The sequence below is a fragment of the Rosa rugosa genome, chromosome 7 (assembly GCF_958449725.1).
Source record: "Rosa rugosa chromosome 7, drRosRugo1.1, whole genome shotgun sequence".
Lineage (NCBI taxonomy): Eukaryota > Viridiplantae > Streptophyta > Magnoliopsida > Rosales > Rosaceae > Rosa > Rosa rugosa.
In genome coordinates, this window is record NC_084826.1 from 7,202,548 (window position 1) to 7,224,313 (window position 21,766).

Consider the following 21,766-nt stretch of genomic DNA (forward strand, 5'->3'; position numbering starts at 1 on the left):
GGAAGCAACGATGAACAAAAACAAGTTACAAACAGATTCTCTGCTATTAAATGAAATAACTGCATAACAAACATTCCCATCACCACACAAAGCTCAGTCAAACATTTAACATTAAAAAGTAAATCACTGGAGTACATAAACTTTTCCATGAACTGTTAACAGCTTGTGCAAATTCGCATACAATGAAAATATTTGTCATTGGAGTTGCTCTAGGTTCCTTCATAGTGGATTGCTGACTTTATTTCTTCTCATGCTTCCATTCACAAACGTTCCTGCAGTTTGAACCACAAAACCATAAGTTCATCATAGTAACGATAGCCAAAACTACACATACACCACATATATGTTCATGCACACGAATGAGTGGAGTGGAGGGAATGTAGTAACTTTGAAAAGCCTTGAGTTAAAACTTAAGTGGCTCCTCCACTAAAGATAATAATGGAATATATATGATGTAACAGCACTTTATGGTCCCCAAATCAAGGTCCAAATATTATTATGTTAAGACAGAGATTAATAGAGGGAGCAGCTAAAGAGAAGAAAGCATGAAATGCCAGATAGAACTCCACAAGGGGTAAAAATAACTGTGGAAAACAACTGAGTATAGTGCAGAGAAAATCTCAGAATTATTGAAGAGAGAAACGGGAAAGATGGATAGGATTCAACAAAAATGAATGGGCTAGTCACAAATCTTGCAACAGTACTTCTAAAACAAATAACTTTATGAAGTTTTTCCTAACACAAGAATGTACTACCACCAAATTGGCAAATTCCTTTCTCGTCACCTTGACACTTGAAAACTTTGAGTCTACCATGTAAAGTACATGAGTATGTAACCACAGATTTGTGAGAGTACTATACAGTTTTCAACAAGAACCATTGAACTTCCTTTTTGGTACCGGTTTCTGTTAGTATATACAACTATCCCAAAAGTAGATATTAGCGCTCCCCCCCCCCCCCCCCCCTCCTGCTCCTCCTCCTTTGCTATAGTACTATAAAGTTCATACAAGAACCAAGACTGCTGAAGTTAGATTTTAGAGCGGGTTGAGCTCTGTGAAAATTTGTTATTGAGTTCTTGCAGTTGCACATACTAGGGTGCGTGGGCCAAGCAACAGTCAAGATGAAACTTCCTAATCACATCGCTTACTGATGAAAACACATAACAAATCAATTTTCATCTATAGTATGAAATTCAGGAAAGCTATGTTGCATTAAAAGCAAAATCAAAGGCTGGAATCTTATCATGAAAGAGAAAATGAAATCACAGGTCAGTATTTGCAAGAAGAAGCAGCAGACATATATCCAAAGTTAAATCAAGTTAGCATTTTACAAATTTCTAACCCAAAACTCTTGTTCTAAGTCAAACACCAAGCATAAATTGTATCATTTAAGGTCAAATTCCATGAATTAGCCCAACTTTATACGATGAATACAGCACAAGCAGGACTTCATAAATCCCTTCCAATTGATTCTTCAACTCCTTAGTAGCTACATTTCCCAATGCTAACATCATATAATCACATCCATCATACGTTTGTCAAAACCTCATCATTACCTCTGTAACTTTCAGTTTGACACAACCCCACTACAAGGGATCCTTGCAGTTATCAAACTCGTCATGCAGATAAAGATACATTGGCTTAACTACTAGTTAGCATTTGGCTCGAAAGACATATCATTACCTGACAAATTACTAACTGGTTAAACCCCAATACAGCAAAGAAAAGCAAGAACCTTAACGATTATTGTCAATCAAAAAGATGAACAAAAGATCCCAAATCATAAAAAAGGGGTTAATTTTATGGTAAAGGGTCACATATTAATACTCTAACCACTATATCCAAAAAAAAATGACTTCGACAATCGAAGAAAGAAAGCATGCAATTTAAAATAGAATAAAGAGTGTGTATAACAACTTCTTTTTAAAATAACTAAGAAAATCAACTGAGCATAGTGAAGAGGTGCAGAACAAATCTCAGAACTACTAGAGAGAGAAGCAAGAAAGATGAAATATGATTCTATAGTCACAAGACTTGCAACAGAACTTCTAAGAGAAACTTGCTCAAATTCTTCCAAACAGAAGTCATACAACCATGAAATTTCTTTCTAGTACTCATGCCATTTATAAACTTTGAATCTATCATGTAAAGGACTAGAATACTAATAACATTATGTTAGAATTAGACCTAATAACCGACACAGTAGGCACAGTGGGTTTGATTGATTACAATTACAGTCCAACTTATTGGAGCTCCACCAGATAAAGATCCTAATCATCCTATTAAGATACAATTCTTACAGGAGTGGGATGAGAATAAGCATCCATACTGTAAGATCTAACTGAGGAAATAGAGTAGTTCTCCTTCAACTTTGGTACAAGTTCCTAAATCATACAAGAATTTGAACTAAGATTTCAAATTGAGTAAAGCTCCGTGACACCTTCTCAATAACATAACTTGTTATTGAGTTCTTGCAGTCAACATAATATTCACGGGAATTATGCCAAGCATCACTCGAGACTGAACTCCTAGTTATATCACTTACAGTTGTAGAAATATATCAAATCAACTTCTGTAATCATCGTCTGAAATCTATGAAAACAGCGTTGCATTAGAGAGAAACATCAACGGTTGGTATCATGAAACAGAAAATGAACTCACAAGTCAGTCTTTGCAAGAAGAAGCAGCAGACACATATGCAAAGTTACAGCAGAAACATATGCAAAGTTAGAAAATTTCACTTCCCAAGTTCACAGTTAACGAATTCCTAGCCCAAAATCTCGTCGCAGTTCAAAAGACCAAGCATAAACTGTATCATCTAATGTCCAATTCCTTGAATCAGCTCAGCCTGTTACAAAGCCTACAGCTCAAGCATGACTTGGTACAACCATTCCGATTAATTCTTCAACCCTTTGTAGCTCCACTTCACCTAATCCCATCCATCATAGGTCTGCCAGCACCTCACTATTACTTCTAGAACTTCCAGTTCGACACAATCCCAATACAAGGTACCCTTGCAGTTCTAAAACTCATCATGCAGAAAACAAGCAAATTCATCTTAGATTCTTAATAACTAGGATAGCATTCGGCTCGAACGATATATCATTACTAAGAAACTAGGCCAATCAAAACAGATAAACAAAAGCCCCAAGCATAAAAAAAAAAAAAAAAGCCCAAATTCAAAGAAAAAAAACTACCAATCACACAATCGAAGAAGAAGATGAAGTAAATACCGGAACTAATTAGAAGAAGAAGGAGCAGTGGCCTGCTCGATGAGCTTCTTGTCCCTTCTTTCCATGGCCACATCCCACATGTCGTTTCCGATATGCTTCGGCTGCCACCGCAAAATTCAAAAGACCAAAACTTTCACAATCAGATTCAAATCCAATTTCAATTCTACACAAATCTGAATTGGGATTTAGATCTAGGTCACAATACCCGGCCATGCGCGGCTCTGTGAATATAGTACTGAGCATTTCCCATCACGCACAGCATTCCGGCGATGATTCCGAGCGGAAGCATCGCTTCCATCCATACCAGCGACATCTTCAACCTTCAAAGCTTCAACCTTTCTTCCTCTTTCCTCAAGCTTCACCTCAGTTACAGATATGAGAGAAAGGTGACTCCTTTTTTCGGGTTTATATGTGTTGGGCACATTGGGCCTGACCCGATTCGTCATCTACGAGCCCAATAGATTTATATTATCATTGATCCATTTTCAAATATAAGATTCCAACATTACAAAATTACAAATACATTAGTGTATAATTAAGCTGTATTAGTTGTGGTATTACACTATGTTAACTTTATACTAATCGCCATTATTAACATTAGCCATCACAGCTCAACCGGAAGTGGAATGTTGGTTGGTACATTAATTTCTCAACAATATCCATCATTCATGAGCTTTTTACATAGTAAAAGAAAGCCAAACAAGGAAATGGAAACAGAGTGAGGAATCATCAAACAAGGAAAGCGAAAAAGAAATGGGGAGAAACCAAACAAGGAAGGAAAAGGGGGCCTTGGGTTTTAGGTGTTTGGCTGTGTCCCTAATGAAAAGTATGATTGATTGATTTTGACGGTCATGCAAAAACACGAGTCGGACTCTAGAAATTTCTCTAATGATAAATCATTAAAATTACTTACGCGCACACGAGAGATTTTTCTTATATAATTATTTACACGGGTGAAAGTGCGAATGTTATTGTTAAATAAATTTCAATGATATAAGCTCATTTCCTAACTTTCTCGTAATCATATTTAGAGTATTACAAGACTCGTTTCGTGTTATAGAGTCAAAGTACAAAAATAGTAAAAGAATTTTGATACCACTCTAAAATGTGTTTTGATAGATATTTACGCGCGTGAATATATCATTAAAAAGTTCTTTACCTTAAAAGTATTTAATAACAACTTTACAAATTCTTCTAACGAGATTCAAAATAGGCAAGTACTACAAAACTCACCATGTATTAGAGAGTAGACTCACCAACATTGCTCTCAAATTCGTTTTCTTCAATAGTGTCTATCATTGTATACGTACCTTTCGTTATCCTCTCATAGACATCCTTACAAAGAAGGGGAGCGACGTGATTTTGACCAGTAGAAACAAAGTCCAAGAAAATGAGAAGGAAACCCATCAATCTTGGTTCTGTATTGTATCAGGTGATCCTTGTAAAAGACAGGGCTTGTTTCCTCAGAGGAGGGGTTAGCAATGGTAAAACGACTAGTGTGATTGGATTCGTGGTAAAATTCTAGGGGGTTAAAAAGATGAAAAAAAAAAAAAAAAAAAAAAAAACAGAGATTGGAGCATTCCAAGCGAGGACCTTTGGGAGCACGCAGTAGCAGAAGTCATAAAAGTGGTTGGTCAAGACTGAAGACGAGTGTTCCACTCCACAAAACATGGTAAAGTGTCCAAAGCTTCGAAACGACGTAGTTTTTTGGTCTGAAACTCGGGCACTGACCAGCTAAGCTTGCGTTGGCAACATCATTGTCACTGGCCCTGGAGGCTCCAATCTGGGACCTCTCTGCTTCTGTAGAGAAAGAGCTTGATTCTCTGCATGGACAACACGTGTCCCCTGTGTTACCTATAAGTACCACGAACATGGACCGAAATGAACCCAACACTTCATTTCAGGTTTTCAACTTGCAGTAAAAACCTTTCTCTGTTTCTCATCCTTATTATTATTCTGATACTGTGTGCGTGTCTCTGTCTATGTCTCTTTCTTTTCCTCTCAGTTCATCGGTCACTGTGTAATGAAAAGTCTCCTGTGAATCTTTACCACCTTAAATTTAGACCAAAAGATCCATTCTTTTTTTTTTTCCCAGGCTCTGTTTTAACAATTTATTAAAGGGTGACACACTCAGAGTGAAATTAAATAAGTGGTAAAGAATGAAGAAAAATAATTAAAGATTTTTTCTTTTCTGCAAAAATCCAGAGTCCTCAGTGAGAGCAGCTGTCTACAAAAACGCCTTTTTTTTTTTTTTTTTTTTTGGGTTTTTGTTCATTTTATTATATATATATATATATATATTTATGTGTTTTTTCCTCTCCTATTTACACACCCCCTTTATTGATGGTGCTTTGTCTTTCCTTTTTCTTCTGCAACAACACCAACTAAAACCCTTTTTTTTCCATCTCATGTTCCAATTGCTGCTCTGAGAAAAAGCAAACAAAAGGGCTATGTCAGGGTTGTATAATCCCAACTTCTCTCCCGCCAGAGCTGCCTCTCCTCAGATTAGAAGCACTCCAGATGTTGACAGGTTTTGTATATCACTACTGACTCAATACAACTACTATGTACATATGTCTACCACAACCCTATTTCTAATCCTTCTAGAATTGAAGTCCCCAGAGCAAAGATACAGTCTTGTGCCTAAAGTTTTCTGTGTTTTCAATTTGGATTGTGTTAGCAAGTTGTGGTCTTTTTTTTTTTGATCTGCTGTGTGGGTTTTTGTTTTTGTAGTCAGTACTTGTCAGAGCTGCTAGCAGAGCATCAAAAGCTTGGACCTTTCATGCAAGTGCTTCCGATATGTAGCCGACTCTTGAATCAAGGTTTGCTTCTGCCTCTTTTGAGTTTTGGATCTAGATTTCTGTGGGGAGTAGAGGGTTTATCCCCTTTTTGTCCCCGTGGCGGTGGTTTTGGTGAGATAAGAAATGTGCTTGGTTGAATAGACAGATCGGTGTGATTGATTTTGACTGTTTCACACTTTGGCTCCTGGTTTACTCAATCAAAATGAGGTTGTTGTTGGACTGATCGTGCATTTCTCTTCACATTTTAGAGTGGAGTAGTGTTTTCATCACTGGCTTTTGCAGATTTGAACTTTTAATTCGGAGTTCATGTGTTGATACTCTGTATACTGGTGACGAACTAGTAACTCTTTGAGTGCGACTGTGGCATTTCCAATGGTTGTGATTGCTTTTGATCAGTTTTGGTAAAACGATTTCAACATTGAAGTGTATTCGCCTTGCAGTTTTTCCCTCTCTTCTTGTTGCAACAATCATGCTGGACTCGTGAATGTGTTTTGCATAAGATGGGAATTGATAACAATGTGTTGATTATCTAAAGGTGTCTTATACATGGCCTAACTGCAGCAATACCTGTTGATGGGAGTGCATTAAAGTGTCTGTACTGCAATGCAATTTTTACTTAACTGTCTGTCGATTGCTAAAAAAAAAACGATGAAATTCGAATTTAAAGATATATTACACAGTACACTGCCATGAAAGCACAAGGGTTGATTGGCTTGTTTTCATAGTGTATCTCTTTTCTCCCCCTCTATTAGGTCATCGGATTTTTCTACGGACCAACCCTATTATATTGCATCCACAGATCTATTGATGTGTTATTATGTCTTGCATTGCAAAAATTAGCTTGACAGATGTTGCCATGGTTTCTTTCTGGATTCCATTTTTACAGTTAAAGTTCATTGCAACTCATTTGTATTCTGTTTCATATCTTGGGGTTGGAGTTCCCTCTAGTCTGGTGCTTTCGAGTAGTGTGATAAGCTTTCATATGAAATGCTTCTTTGTCTGTGTGCAGAGATTCTACGGGTTTCTGGAATGATGTCCAACCAAGGTTTCGGCGACTTCGACAGAATGCGACATAGAAGTCCTAGTCCAATGGCTTCTTCAAACCTTATGTCAAGTGTTACTGGGACAGGATTGGGTGGTTGGAATGGACTTCCTCAAGAGGTGATTGTCCTTTAATTTTCAAGAAGACATCTCTGGATTTTTTTCTTTTCAATATTTTAGTTTTTGTTTGTGTAAGCTGGGATTTAATATTTTCCCTCCTCCATGCTTCACTGAATACATATGGGCTATGAGATGATGTGTTTCATGCTCTCCTACAGTTGTGTGTTGAAAACCTACGATTGTTAACTTTAGCATATAGTTATTTTTTGTACTCACGACTTAATAATTAAAGATGGTAGGAAATGGGCTGGGACTGCAGAACTGACCGATACTGCCTGTCTATTATGCAAGAAGCCCTTTCAGACTAGGATACAGATTACAAATTTTGGGACTCACTTGAGTTTTGGTTTCTTTTTATTCATTCTATGGTCTATCACGAGGCAATGTTAACCCCAATTTCTAAGGGGAGTTTGAGTTTTAGGCTTGTAAGCCAACAAATATGATGTATGAGATTTCAAAAACCAGTTCTTTCTAGCTGGAACCTGAATTGAAAATGTTGAGGGAGAGGAGGCTCAAAGGAAGATGCACATCATTTTGCATTCAAAAGTTTATCTTGTACTTTAAAAAAAAGAAAAAGAAAAAGAAAAAAAAAACTTGTATTGACATTTAGCGTTCCTTTTACCTGCAATTAACTCATAAAAACACAGATTGAACAGGATGTGCATTTCTAACAATTGAGTTTGACTTTGAAGCACATATGATGCGTACAGAAGGGAGATGATTTATAAGTTCTCTGAGTGACAATCCTCATGTGTTATGTGGACTTTATGCCCACAAAATGAGCAGGATTACCTATAATATTGTAACCCATGTCTTATTCTGTTCCCAACCCTAGTCGTGATTCCATATTCATTGCCTTTGGTTTTATTTTAATGTTGCTCATCTAAGATGGCTTTCATTACATAGCAGAGATTAAGTGCACCTCATGGGATGACAATGGACTGGCAAGGTGCACCTGCGAGCCCTAGTTCATACACAGTGAAGAGGATTTTACGCTTGGAAATTCCTGTAGACACTTACCCCAACGTAAGTCTTTTGCATATCACTAACATTCAAAGTCTACTTTGATTGGTTGTCTTGGCCATCCCTTACTGTACGTAACAATGCCTGAACATTTTATTTCTTTTGGGAGGTTAGTTCAATTTTGTTGGGCGACTTCTTGGACCCAGAGGTAATTCTTTGAAACGAGTTGAAGCTACTACGGGGTGTCGTGTATACATTAGAGGCAAAGGATCTATCAAGGATCCAGACAAGGTAAAAAGGACACTTCATTCATTTTAGACTGATGCTGTTAGCTGTGCTAAATTGCTGTTTTTAGTGCTGATTGTTTAATGTCAACTTTAGAATGTTACTCATCTCTTAAGAATCTGTTCATAAAATTCTTTGTTTAAGACTTGGGTTCTCTTTTACATGCCTGACCATTTCATATTTTTTTCCAATACCAAGGAGGACAAGCTAAGGGGAAGACCAGGCTATGAACATCTGAGCGAACCACTCCACATCTTAATTGAAGCCGATTTACCTGCCAGTGTTGTTGATATAAGGCTCAGACAGGCCCAAGAAATTATCGAAGAACTGCTCAAACCTGTGGTACTTATCTCAAACATATTTTTTCTCTCTTTCTAAACAATATTATGTGTTAGTTTGGAGTGGTTAGTCCTCACATGTCTATCCTAAAAAAATATGCTTCTCTGCGTATTTACTTGTTTAAGTCTAGTGAGTAAGTATAATGTACACATCCAATTGGTTAAGCTGCATGATAGTTGCAAATTCTGCTAGCTGAGCTGACTAGAAAAGTTAAGATCAGTTACGTATGGAGAAACAATTGATCATTAATGGTTGAACTCATTTGAGCCAAGCTGGGATCTCTCCTGCCCTACACAGGAAACTTGTTTATGGAGTGGATGTTGTTTACTGACGATTGTTTATTTGTATTTTAACTATCAAGTTTTGACCCAAGTTCTTCATTCTATTTTTGGATATAAACCTTTTACTCGCAGGACGAGTCACAAGATTATATTAAGAGGCAGCAATTGCGGGAGTTGGCTTTGATAAATTCAAATTTCAGAGAAGAAAGTCCTGGGCCAAGTGGCAGCGTATCTCCTTTCAATTCAAGTGGAATGAAACGTGCCAAAACAGGTCGATGACTGCTCATATTACTGCTTGTTCTAAATGTTTGCTACTCAGTACTCGACTCCATGATCATGTCTGAGAATGCCTTGCAATACACATTTCCATCAGCATGGCTACAAGAAAGACAGGCTAAAAGTTCTTGCTGGTGAGCTTTCTGATGGTTTTTGTTTGTTTTGTTTCTCTCTCTTTTTGGAACTACAGACGGACAAAGACCCAAAAAACAAAAAAACCAAAAACCAAAAAAGAAAGGAATTTATATAGTTGGCTCTTGAGCTTTAGGTTTGGTGAGGTCAGTTTTTCTGTGTAAACCTAATACATTCATTGGATTTATTCTTGTGTTTAGTTACTTCTGAGAAGTGTGAAGATATATATTAATTGTGCAACCATTTAGAGCTTAAGACAGTGAATCGAGTTTTGTAGGTTTGTCGTATGGCATTTTTATAAGTCATGTAAACAGAGTCTGGATTCTTTACAATGTCTCTATCTCAATTATTTAAATTGTCTCTCTTGGAGATCTGCAAATCTGCAGTGTTCTTGAATTGATATAGGACTAATCTAACAGTTGGCATGGTCCCGACGCAAGCGAGGCGGATTAATTTAACTTTAAATCAGTTGAATTTGCATGATTGTATCGTTCTAATTATTATGAAGCGACAAAGCCTTGTCAAAAGGTTTTTAAGTCCTCGTCTAACCATTCTATGCCAGTAGGGTCGTCGCCATTGACAGTTTGGTTTAGATTCTATGCTATTTAATCTCACACATGACTTGCCTAATGATCCCAAAACAACAAAGTGGGAACAAACTCTTTCTTGGTGTTATTAGTTTTCAATCTTCTGTATATGCTAGTATTTTTGCTGTCTACTTGTTTCACATGGTGGCATGGTTGGTAGGTGTGGTCTCTGTCGTCTTGTTTCGAAAATGAAAAACATGGTCTGCAGTGGAATAGGGCGAAATGTTAGACTAAATATATAATGTTGTGTTTGTCCATGTGACCTCAGATCATCATGGATTCATGCAACACTAAAGACAAAAGGTTTGATGGAACCCAATGTTGCGATTTTTCCAGATATTATTAGTTTCATATTGATTTCGGCCACTGGGAAAGGCATATGTGGGGAATCAATATAATACATGTAGACCAGACTGCAGTAGGGATTGAGGTAAAAGTAGGATGGTGCTGCCCCTTGAGAAGTTCATGAGGTGCCGCTGCGTTGGTGCTCGATGCAGCGGAGATGAGACATCTCCATACGAGACGCATAGAAGTGCTTCCTTTTGGTGCATGGTAGTACTAGTCTATTTATAACAGATTTAAGAAGTGTGACCATATATATTATAGGTTCTTGACCAAATGCCCAAATTTAGGCTAACATAAATTAGTGTGCCCACTTACCCAGTTTAAAGATTAAAAGATAATTTTAACCTCTAAATAATTAAAAAATTACAAAGCATCTCTCTCTCTCACACAGACACAAATCCGCGTTCTCCATCGTCGATCTGTCTGAGTCAACTCGCTCCGGCCACTGCAACTCCTCGGCGGCTTCGCTGCCATCACCGCCGGCTTCTCCATCATCGAGCCCTGGGCCACCATCATCATCTGAGGCTTCGTCGTCGCCGTCGTTGAAGGAGAAACCTGAAAATCTGAGTAGATCGAATTGCGTCGCTCATCAGCGGCGGCTCAGTGGCTTAAGAAGCTGCTCTCTCTAATTACCGTGACTCCTTCCCCCCCCTCTCTCTCTCTCTCTCTGCGAAGTGCGAATCACCGGCGACTTCTCTCAGATCTGAACAGCCGCGGACGCTGCCGCCGATTGGAATCACCGTGACCTCTCTCTCTCTCTCTCTCTCTCTCTCTCTCTCTCTCTCTCTCTCTCTCTGCGCGAATCACTGGGACTTTTCTCTCTCTCCGATATGAACAGCCGCGGACGATCGAGCCATGGAATAGGGGAGGATGCGTCGTCGGCGTTGTCATCGTTGCAAACGGCGTCTTTGAGGTGGTTGAAGCGGCGTCGGAGGTCGTGGAACTTGCGTTTGCATATCTGAGGAGTGAGGCGGTGGAGGTTGGAACTGCGCTTGAGGAATTGGGCGGCGATGGAGTCCCAGCTCTGAGTGTCGTAGCGGCGGATGGCGCAGGCGAGGAGGAGCTCCTTCAACGTCGTCCATGTTGTTGCAGTGGTTTGTTTCTCCGAAAAATTGGCCGATTTCAATATGGGATGTTGCTAGTAGTGATTGTTTTGTTTATTATGATTTGGTTGGGCAATAATAAGATCATTAGTGGGCAATAAAGCGATTATTGGAAGGTAATAATAAGATTATTGGAAGCAGTAAAAAGATTATTGGGGAGCAGTAATAAGATTAGTGGGGGCCATTAAAAAGATTATTGGGGGCAATAATAAAATTATTGGGGGGCAATAAAATCGGATGCTGGATTTCGATCACCGGTCGGGCCACAGGAATCCGATTACGGCCGGTGGTCGGATTCCCGTGACCGGTTGCCAGAATCCGGTCACCGGAGTCCGGCGAAGTCTTCGATGACTCTCTCTCTAAGTGACAAAGAGGGAGAGAACAAAATTGTCCTAAAAATAAATAGAAAACAATAAATAAATAAAACTTAATTGGGTATTAGGGCAAAATATATGTAAATTATTGGGTAAGTGGGCAATCTCATAAGCTGTTTGGGTAAGTGGGGTTAGTGTTGCTCAAATTTAGGTAAATGGACATTTTCCCTATATTATAAGCTTTTATGAATACTTGTAGTTCGAAAGAGTAACGACTAGGTTTTCAAAGAAAATTAGCCAGCTTTTATGAATACTTGTAGTTCGAAAGAGTAACGACTAGGTTTTCAAAGAAAATTAGCCAGGAAATATGTAGCAGAGGAACGAGCACCACACCCTTACTAAACTTACAGTCCTGAAAAGTTAGATTCAGTGACTGGCATCAGCTATATATGCAGGTCACTCCTCTATGAAAGAGTACTACACTTAAGTTGCTAAACTTTGTCGAGCAATTGATGGTCAGTGCTACGGCATCTTCGAGCAAAACATCATCTGCAACCAATAAGCTAGCTTACCCTTCTTGCCAAAGTCTTGAGTTTTCATAAAATGGCCAACTTCACTCATTCGAAACAACTTTCGAACTCGATCAATAAGTCCACGGCCATCACCTTTCACAGTTAAATGAGTGTAAACCTATAAATAACAATCTGGTGACCATGCAGAAGTGGCATAGCTTCAGTTAGTTGCAAGGGAGGACAAATGACCCTGCTGGGTTTCAGCATTACTCCTCCTAAGATCCCAATATGATCAGCACAGCCCCTAATCCTCGTTCCTATTAGTTCGCACCAAATGCCTCCTGAGATGGTTTCTATATTGGGAATGGTTCTTGTGTAGGTGCAACAAGCACACTACAGGAGAAGTACTAGCTAGAGTCTATTTATACGTGTTCTGTAAACTCCAGATATTAATCGACCAGAGTCTCCGTTGAACCGTATACGTACACTTCCACTACAAGACCCTGCTGCAGTTCCATGGTTTGAAGGCCACAGTTGCTTGCTACCCAGTAGCCTGCATCATATACTTGAGCAAAAGAGATGCGGATTTAAGATGAAGAATAGTTTATCTGGTATAACAGATTTTGACAGGCCTAATATATTCCTTCACCAATGAACCAACACATATGATGAGGCTATCAGGGTTCAATTAAAGGGATTCCTGAAAGGGTTAGGAGACATCGATCGAGATCAAACTTTTCTTTGCCATTTCCACGTACTCCCTCAATTAAATTGGCCTAAAACTGTCTCTAAATTAACCAACATCAGAGAGAGTCCTGTTCAGTTGTGAAATATCAAATGCACATCAAAGATATCAGAAATGTGATGTATTTAGGGAGCTGATGTTGAAAGAACCAAAGTGGATTGACAAAGGCATCCAAATGATGTAGATATAAGGCTTTGTAAGTAGTAGAAATGTAGGAGAATGGTGTGAAAAGGTTAAATCCTATCAAAGTTCGATCCCTTTCGATGTAACCTAAGAAGATAAATGGACCGATGGTTGCTGCCCTGGATCGCAAAATCGCACAAAGGAAGCTGATGCCGAAAGAACTATACTAAAGTTGTGGAGTTTGTTGGGCATTAAATAGGTGCGTCCTTCTTTATAATGATGATGTTCGTGTTGGGTTTTATGGTATGATTGAAATGAAAGGGTTGCCCAACTCCAAAGCATTACCTTGATAGTGCCATCATGGAAAATGGTAGCCCATATCTTATGTTCATTTCAACAAAAAGTTGGTATTCACCAATGAGGCACTAGATTATGATTTCTCAAGACCACGATAGGCCGGTAAATTTTTATCAAAATGACTCGAGCATAAGTTACGATAAGTAAGCTCTTGTAGTATAAATGACACTATTGGCATGTAAAGTCCTAAATTATCCTTGACGTATAAATTTGATGACAATATTTCTTAAAAGAGAGTGATGTTCTATAGTGCTCTAAAGTATTGAAATTCAGAAGCTGAGAACCGTTAGATTTGTCCATCGAATGAGATTCACAGCAAATAATGACTGATCTAACGCCTTCAAATTTTGTCGTTTCGGTGCCGGTTTTGGTAAATTCCTAATTTGGAAGTGGGTTGGTGATCGCATTCATTGCAGACACTAAAATTTTTATCAAGTAAATAAGGAGAGTTGGTGGGATTTTGGGCCCAAACTCCAATACAACCTCGCTCACAATTCCGTCCAAGTTCAAAAACCACGTGTCACTCAGTCAAACACTGTGCAATCCCACAGCCCCGTCACAATAAAAATCCCCGCTCTCATTTGTAGGGTTTTTCAGAGACTAGAGGACAGGGAAGGCCGGCCTCCTTCAATATTCTAATTCCTCAGTTGGGTTTTAGAGCCATCACTCTTCTCCGATTTTCATTTCTAGGGTTTTCCTCTGAACCCATCACTAGATTCAGATCAAACCATGGCCGCCACCGCCCAGCTCCGCTGCTCTACTCTGGCCAAAGCCCACTCCTGTCTCTCCGACAACCGCCGCAGCATCCCCAGTAACCCCAATTCTTCAATTTCTTTCCCCTATTCCAAAACCCTAAATCGCGGCCTTTCTTTCGGACCCAGACCCATTTTGGACGGAAGGCCCGATCTTTCGTTTTCCGGCGGCAACGGCGCCGGCCGGGGCGGCGCCGGCGGAGGAGGAGGTAGCGGCGATTGGAGCCGCGGAGATGAGAATGAAGAGTCGAAACCCTCGACGTCGCCGTTTCAGGGTTTTGGGCTTCTGGGTATGTTTCTGAATGGATGGAGATCTAGAGTCGCCGCCGATCCTCAGTTTCCGTTCAAGGTTTTGATGGAGGAGGTCGTCGGAGTCAGCTCCTGCGTCCTCGGCGACATGGCTTCCCGGCCCAATTTCGGCCTCAACGAGCTAGATTTCGTCTTCTCGACTCTCGTCGTCGGCTGCATTCTGAACTTCACTCTCATGTATCTACTGGCGCCGAGCTTGTCCGCCTCCGCCGCAACTCTCCCTTCGATCTTCGCCAGCTGTCCGGCGAGCCACATGTTCGAACCGGGCTCTTTCGGGCTGCTGAATCGCCTCGGGACGTTGGTCTACAAAGGAGCAGTCTTTGCCGGAGTTGGATTCGCCGCTGGGCTTGCCGGTACTGCGCTTTCGAATGGGCTGATCAAGCTGAGGAAGAAGATGGACCCGGAGTTTGAGACCCCGAATAAGCCTCCACCGACATTGTTGAATGCGGTGACTTGGGCAATTCACATGGGTGTGAGCAGCAATTTGAGGTACCAGACATTGAATGGGGTGGAGTATGCGTTGGGGAAGGGGCTGCCGCCGCTGGCGTTTAAGTCTTCGGTGGTGGTTCTGAGGTGCTTGAACAATGTGCTTGGTGGGATGACATTTGTGCTTCTGGCGAGGTTGACAGGATCGCAGAGTGCTGCTGTGAAGCCGGAGATTGGATCGGCTGCAGAGAAGGAAAAATTGGTGGAGGAGAATGCGGATTTGAGCAATCAGTCGACTTACAAGTGATGATTTTCGTGACTTTTGTTTATAAACTTGGAGTGAGAACTTACTTGCCTTGATATCTAGTTTTGTAGTAATAATAAAATTGTAGGTTTGATGAATTTTTAGGTCTTCTTCAAAGTTCATCTGGAAATGCTGGCTCTACAATGTGTTTCACTACTTACAATAGCCTATATAGCAATGCGTGTTTTCTCTTGTGTTCTTTGAGTTGAGAATTTTCGGGTTTGCCATACTTGTGTGGATTCTGTTTTCTTAGCCCACTCGAGAGTTGAGACAATGCTGGCATGAAACTTATGCTTGATGCCTTTGGATGTGGATTCAATTATTTTCAGGTTCCTAATAAGTGTGGTCTTGTCAAAGCAACCTGACAATTCTGCTTCACCTAATTATTTGTCTGAACTACTGAGAGACATTATATGACAACAACCCCCTTCAATTAGAGTTGCTTGCTTCATAAGTTTGTCTATTCCCACTGTAAGAAGGAAAAAGACAAAGGTTGAACAAGAAATGGAGTAGTCACAAGATTTAAGTTATGATTTTGATCAATTGGCAATGTGGTAGTTGTTTCATACACATTGTGACAATTAGAAGGAATAACCCAGCTATGGTAGATAAACAAACAAGTCGAAACCAAACGAGAAATTACAATGAGAAAAATGAAGGCTATTGGGGATAGTTGGGACGTCAAGGTCATTGCAAAATGCTCCATGTTCTATGAAAAAAAATATCAAGACAAATGGTTCTTTTCCATTAAGTCACTGGTGCAATAGCAAAAGCAAGAACATAAGAATGAAGATCATACTTTTCAAGTCAATCCATTTCAATCACATACCTCCTGAATGAGATTCCAAAGGAACAAATTATCAGATATTCTTTTGCTTCCATTCCATGTAAAAGCTGTCTGAATCAAAAACTGCCTAAAGTTGAATTTGGTGTCAAAAGTAAACCCGATTCCTCAGTTCTCATGAATAACATAAATGAGCATAATATTACATTATTTTCTATTGTACAACAGTCAACAGAAAAGCACTGCTCTCTATCCAAAACATGATATATACTCCTGATGAAACCTTCCTGCCAACCACTGCTAACACCTTAGAGCCATATATCTTCCGAAATCTTTTAAGGGTATGCTTTTGCAAGCAGAGGTGCCAAACCTTATGCTAGAGCATTGCCGTGCTTAACTCATCACTACGCATGTGAACCTAAGCAACTACATTGTGTGAGCTGCAGCACTAGCAACACTATCTGACAGCCTCAGGTGCAGAATTGCAATAAGGTGTGTGCAAGCAAACCAACTTGGTGCAAGTCAAACACAAAGTTGCAAAAACCATACCCATCAGAAGCCCACAACTGCTTTTTCGCATATCCAATCTCCCTGCTCTCCTTACTACATTTCCAAAACTTGGGAGTAGTCCCCCACAAGCAAACACCATGACATGGTCTAGACCGCTATAGTCAATTCCTGCAAGTATTGCTCCAATTGCAGATATTGGACCCATGAATCCAATTAAAGCAGCAGCCGCAAGGGACCCCTGCCAGTTATCTGTAGCCCCGAAGATGCAGCTAGCCACAGCTGCACCTCGAGGGAGTCCATGGAGGGAGACAGGAAGAACCATATGCCGACCAAGTCCATAAGCTTTTGGAGCAGCAACCCCTAGTGCAAGCCCTTCAGCCAAAGCGTGAAGAGCAACTGCTCCACATGACAAGAATGACTGGAGGGTGTGAACACTCACAGGGAAACCAGTTACTGTGGGCAAATTATGCACTGAAGTTTTTTTGCGACCTGCAAGCTTCAGAATACTAGAGCTCAAAGTATGGACAGATGCAGCTCCCAAGGCAAGCAGCAAAATAAGAGGAAAAAATCCCATCTTTGAGGAGAAAAGTAGCTGCGACGGTCGCCAGGCACCAAGGACAAAGGCAATGCCAGATGCCGCACCCATGAGAAGAGCATGCTGGAAACGGAAAGCAAGTGCAAATGCAACAAGGACCATGCCACCAAGCAATGGCCCAAGACCAAAAAGCAATGAAACAAAGAAGCCAGAAGCATCCTCTGAACTGCAACATATAACATGCCAATAAGAGTACTTCCAAAGTGAGGTGAAAATACATTCTATTTATCAGAACATCTCCAAAAGGAGGTAACCACACAGGTTAAAAATGAACATAGGGTACTATAAATCATGCAAACATTAATCATATGGCATGCAATCTCCTCAACCTTAAGAATAAACTCACTTGTAGTCATGGCTGAAACTCTGAAAAAGAGTACTAAGTGCTTCCATGAATGCAACAGAGAGAGTAGCTGCAGATGCAACATGTGATGGAGAGGCTTCCTACAACAAGGCAAGAAAAACTACATGAGTTGGAAAGGGAAAATACAACATTGCGAGTATTTGATATATTTAATTCAGGTCCCAAATGATATTTGCAGTTGAATTGAATCCAAAATGCTCTAAAAGCCTACGACAAATATACAAGGTTTTACAAAATACCCAAAATGAACAAATCCCATGATGTAAGTTACCTTAAATGCATCAGGAAGCACCTCTGCAACAACCATCCAGATCATACATCCAGCAGCAAATCCCGTACAGAAAGGAAGGAACTTGCTAAACGCATCAGCGCACATGAATGAAGGAACTGCTACAATTGGCTGCAAGATCAACATGAGTCAAAGAGGTTCATACTGAAAATGCTATAGCTTGCTAAAGTCCTTCAGTGTTGTACAAAGACCAGGAAAAAAGTTCTGCTTGACCAATAATTAGGGGGTTTAGGCAGGAGCGAGCTTCCACCCCCTTGTGACCCAGACCAATATCCCTCCAATGAACCAAGACAGGACTTTATTGATTAGACATGGTGAATCAGATATCCAAACACTAGTAACCATTAGAAATCCAGATTTATTCATTTAAGTCCAATCACATTCATGCACCTGAACTCAAACCTTGGATTGGATTGTTTTACAGCTTATTCAAACAATTCTCCAAGACGTGGATATATTCACAAATTCCATGAAAATTTTATATCTTATCAAATTACCTGCGGTAATGACGTAATTACACTCCATAACATGGCATTCTGTGGTGAAACACCCCTTGATGCAAGCACCATACTTACAGCTAATCCTTCTGGTATATTGTGAACAGCAATAGCCAAAGTTACCAAAAGGCCCTGAGAGAAACCCTTTGAACCAGCAAAGGAAACCCCAACACCAGAGCCCTCCCCAAATGAATGAAGAGTCATTATTCCAATCACAAGAACTACTTTAGTTGCATCTGCACCTTTAATGTCCAACATACTAACCTCTCCATATTGTTCGAGAAACTGAAACCAGATGTAATGATGTAAGCCATAATTGGAACATGATATATACTGGCACCATGTACAAGTAAATACCAGAAATAGAACAGCTACAAACAAGCAGATATATTTACAAGGGTATTATTTTGTTAGTTCACAAACTTATAGGACTTGTACTTAAAAGCTTGGAACATCTTATCATTTTCAACCTGTATGTCCTCTCATAAAGAAATGAAATAATTCATGAAATGGCATGCCAATGGACTTTTCTGGACAAGCAGATATTGAGATATCACAGTTGTCACCTAGAAAGCCTATGTTCTTATTATAACTAGATTATACTACCAGTTAATACGCATGTATGGACTAAAATAGGATAACAAATCTCTCTGCAAGATGTAATGGCAATGTGGTTATGATAAAAAACAAGAATCAAAATCACAAATGGGAAGCACCAACTAAATGTCAAGGATGGGGCAGATATGTAGAGAGAAGATAAGAAAAAGTCGATACCTTCTTGCAAAGCAAAATAAAAATTCCCCCAGCTAAAATCCCAAAGACCACCCAATTCCCTGCTCCATGACCTTGCCCTTCCTGTATAAGATCAAAGCTTGCAGCCAACATCACACCAGCAGCCATTCCATTGCAGAGTCCAGCCCATTGCGGATCAAGCTCCACAAAGAAGAATGGCACTGCACCTAAACCAGTGGCAGCAGCCATTGCCAGCGTAAATAATGCAACAGTGGAGATTGAGACTTTGCTGTTCCCGCCCTTTGTCTCACCGATCCCGTTATTTATATCCTCAAAACCTAAGGTATTCTCATTACCAGTGCCATCAATAACATTAGTTCTCACATTCTTGTGCGGAGCAGATATCAACTTCCGTGAAACCTCTTCTTCAGACTCGGCTGTAGCATACCCAAATAGAACCACGCAGAGGAGTGAAAACAACACAGCTTTCCTACAAGCAGACTTCATTTTTTCACTCGTATAATATGTCACTAACCAGATCACAACTTCAGTTTCATGATTTTGGGAGGTACACGCTATATTAATTCTTCTCTTGGATGCTATCAGATATGCCGCGCTCTATCAAACCATCCAAGGCCACTTCTCCAGTTCGAAGCCACCCCTCGTGGTTTGACGTGCCCTGGTGTGCCCCTGCCAATTTCAAAAGAGGTACTACTACATGAGTAATACAGTAACAGTTGCACATTCCCCATAAATGTATATTGTAAAACTCTGCCTCTTCCAACAAAACAAAACAATTGCCACATTCCCATAAAATGTGATGTACAATATCCAATTTACAATCGAAAATTTTGAAACTACAATAACAATCAAAGTAAATTAAACTACCCTTATGTCAATGCCCAATGGAACAATCAACAATTGAAGACTAAAACGATCGACCAAGCAATACCCATATCCGAAATTAGATCAAATTTCCTCTCTTTTTCAAGGAAAACCAATCGAGCACAAGAATCTCAATCAAAAAATAAGAAAAAGCGTAAACAAAGAACCCCTAATTTGAATTAAAATCAGGTCAATAAATACCTAAATTAAAAACGAGATAAAGGAAATGAGAATCAAACTAACCGATAGCACCCACCAAGAGAGAGAGAGAAAGGGAAGGGCTTGACTCAACGTCAGTCAAACGCAATTCCAAAGGTTTCCCGGGAATAATGAACTGGGGATGCAACGCAGATAAAACGTTCGATTATTATGGATCAAAATCAATTTGACGACGTTGGAGTAAAGTCGGAGTCTTTTGGACTTTTTTGGTGCAATTTTATTGACAACAAAAATTGAAAAATAATAATGGTGGGACTTTAATTTAATTTAACTTAATACTGTGAGTCAGGACATTGTTTTTGGTACAAAACCGGTGACTCCGCAAAAATGGAATGTTTTTCGGTTTAGGCTTTCCCTTTCCGGTAATATTATTAGATTAATGGTCAAATTACCCTCGATTCGTTCCTTTTTATTGTTTTTGGGGGCTCATCCATGGTTATGGACCTAAATGACTAGTTTTATCAGCATGAAAGAAAGAAAATATTAATAATATTATTGCGAGCTCCTGAAGTTACATTTTGTGTTATGAAAAAAATACTTACAATCATAAACCTAAATGACTAGTTTTACCGTTACCAAAAACTAATGCAAGGGATTCAAGAGAATAATGAAGGTGCTAATACAAATGTATAATGGAGAAACTAGTATGGACTTGTTGGCCACTTTTCTTAAGCACCTAGGAGTACTTGCCGCGGGGCTTCCCTTCGCCCTGAGTTTGCACAGGAGAGGCATCCCTATTATCGTGCTTCAATACAAGCAGGCTCTAGCCCTTGGAAGTTCAAAATTGGTTGTGGTCATCGTCATTCAAGGGGGTAGTGCCATAAATTTGAACTGAGGACTAGTTTGGACATAATTAATGAGTAAATGAGATGGTGGATTTTACCCAAATTGGTTAGTATTTGGTATTACTGTCTTGGTTGGCTTAATTAATCATTGGCGTCATGATTCTCTATTGCTATGTTGGTGACTCCTAAATGCTTTTATTGTTAAGGTTACCGGCAGTTTTGTAATGTTTCCTACATTATTCGTTTCCACTTTGAACGATGTATGACGGAGACAATCAAACAAATGGAGAAAATTAAAGGCATAGTTGCCTAGTGCAATCCACTCGGGTATCCAACTCTGGTTCATAGGAAAACCAAAACGTACTAGTGGATACCACCTTTCTCTTGTTCTATTTGCTACGAGTTAATGGACTATACAGTCTTCTTTTCTTAACCATTGGTATGCAAAACAAACACTAAGAGATGCACATTTGATTAGTAAATAGTAATTGTTAGCAACAACTTTACAGTGATCACCATCTTTGTTTAATTGTTCTGTTACATCGATAAGATTACAGACACTATCTATGTACCCTTCACCATTTTGCAGACCAAAACCGAGATCATTTTACACCCTGAAATTAGCAGGAGAGCTATTTTTCTTCCTATTTAAAACCAAAGAAGGTAAATGAACTCCAACTGAAAATACCAGATAGAACAATATGTTGATAAAATACAGAAACTGCTTTGCAAATATGTAACACACTCAAGAAGAACACA

At 39.6% G+C, this 21,766-nt stretch overlaps 4 protein-coding genes across 6 annotated transcripts; 2 read left to right on the top strand and 2 right to left on the bottom strand.

Annotated features, from left to right (window-relative positions):
- Positions 1-25: 25 nt before the first annotated feature.
- Positions 26-3,613, bottom strand: LOC133722062 (NADH dehydrogenase [ubiquinone] 1 alpha subcomplex subunit 1). The gene is made up of 3 exons (XM_062148871.1): positions 3,438-3,613; positions 3,233-3,333; positions 26-272 (listed from the first exon to the last, which is right to left on the bottom strand). Exons 1-2 carry the CDS (start codon positions 3,543-3,545, stop codon positions 3,238-3,240), a joined length of 204 nt encoding a protein of 67 aa, XP_062004855.1. The 5' UTR covers positions 3,546-3,613; the 3' UTR covers positions 26-272; positions 3,233-3,237.
- A 1,934-nt stretch (positions 3,614-5,547) lies between these two features.
- LOC133722084 (KH domain-containing protein At3g08620) lies at positions 5,548-9,849 on the top strand. Of its 2 annotated transcripts, none has more exons than XM_062148903.1 (7): positions 5,548-5,762; positions 5,966-6,054; positions 7,043-7,194; positions 8,101-8,220; positions 8,332-8,448; positions 8,641-8,784; positions 9,195-9,849. In XM_062148903.1, the coding sequence occupies exons 1-7, from the start codon at positions 5,683-5,685 to the stop codon at positions 9,339-9,341; spliced, it is 849 nt and encodes a 282-aa protein (XP_062004887.1). In that variant the 5' UTR covers positions 5,548-5,682; the 3' UTR covers positions 9,342-9,849. The 2 variants fall into 2 exon arrangements, with proteins under 2 accessions (XP_062004887.1, XP_062004888.1); XM_062148904.1 differs by having other exon boundaries at positions 5,549-5,762; positions 8,104-8,220.
- Positions 9,850-14,121: 4,272 nt separating this feature from the next.
- Positions 14,122-15,541, top strand: LOC133719767 (protein RETICULATA-RELATED 3, chloroplastic). Its single transcript, XM_062145939.1, has one exon. It carries the CDS (start codon positions 14,286-14,288, stop codon positions 15,348-15,350), a length of 1,065 nt encoding a protein of 354 aa, XP_062001923.1. The 5' UTR covers positions 14,122-14,285; the 3' UTR covers positions 15,351-15,541.
- Positions 15,542-16,071: 530 nt separating this feature from the next.
- Positions 16,072-20,452, bottom strand: LOC133719766 (putative zinc transporter At3g08650). 2 transcript variants are annotated; one of them, XM_062145938.1, is made up of 6 exons: positions 20,260-20,452; positions 19,161-19,808; positions 18,387-18,671; positions 17,872-18,000; positions 17,583-17,680; positions 16,072-17,402 (listed from the first exon to the last, which is right to left on the bottom strand). In XM_062145938.1, the coding sequence occupies exons 2-6, from the start codon at positions 19,623-19,625 to the stop codon at positions 16,589-16,591; spliced, it is 1,791 nt and encodes a 596-aa protein (XP_062001922.1). In that variant the 5' UTR covers positions 19,626-19,808; positions 20,260-20,452; the 3' UTR covers positions 16,072-16,588. The 2 variants fall into 2 exon arrangements, with proteins under 2 accessions (XP_062001922.1, XP_062001921.1); XM_062145937.1 differs by having other exon boundaries at positions 20,247-20,452.
- Between the last annotated feature and the right edge of the window lie 1,314 nt (positions 20,453-21,766).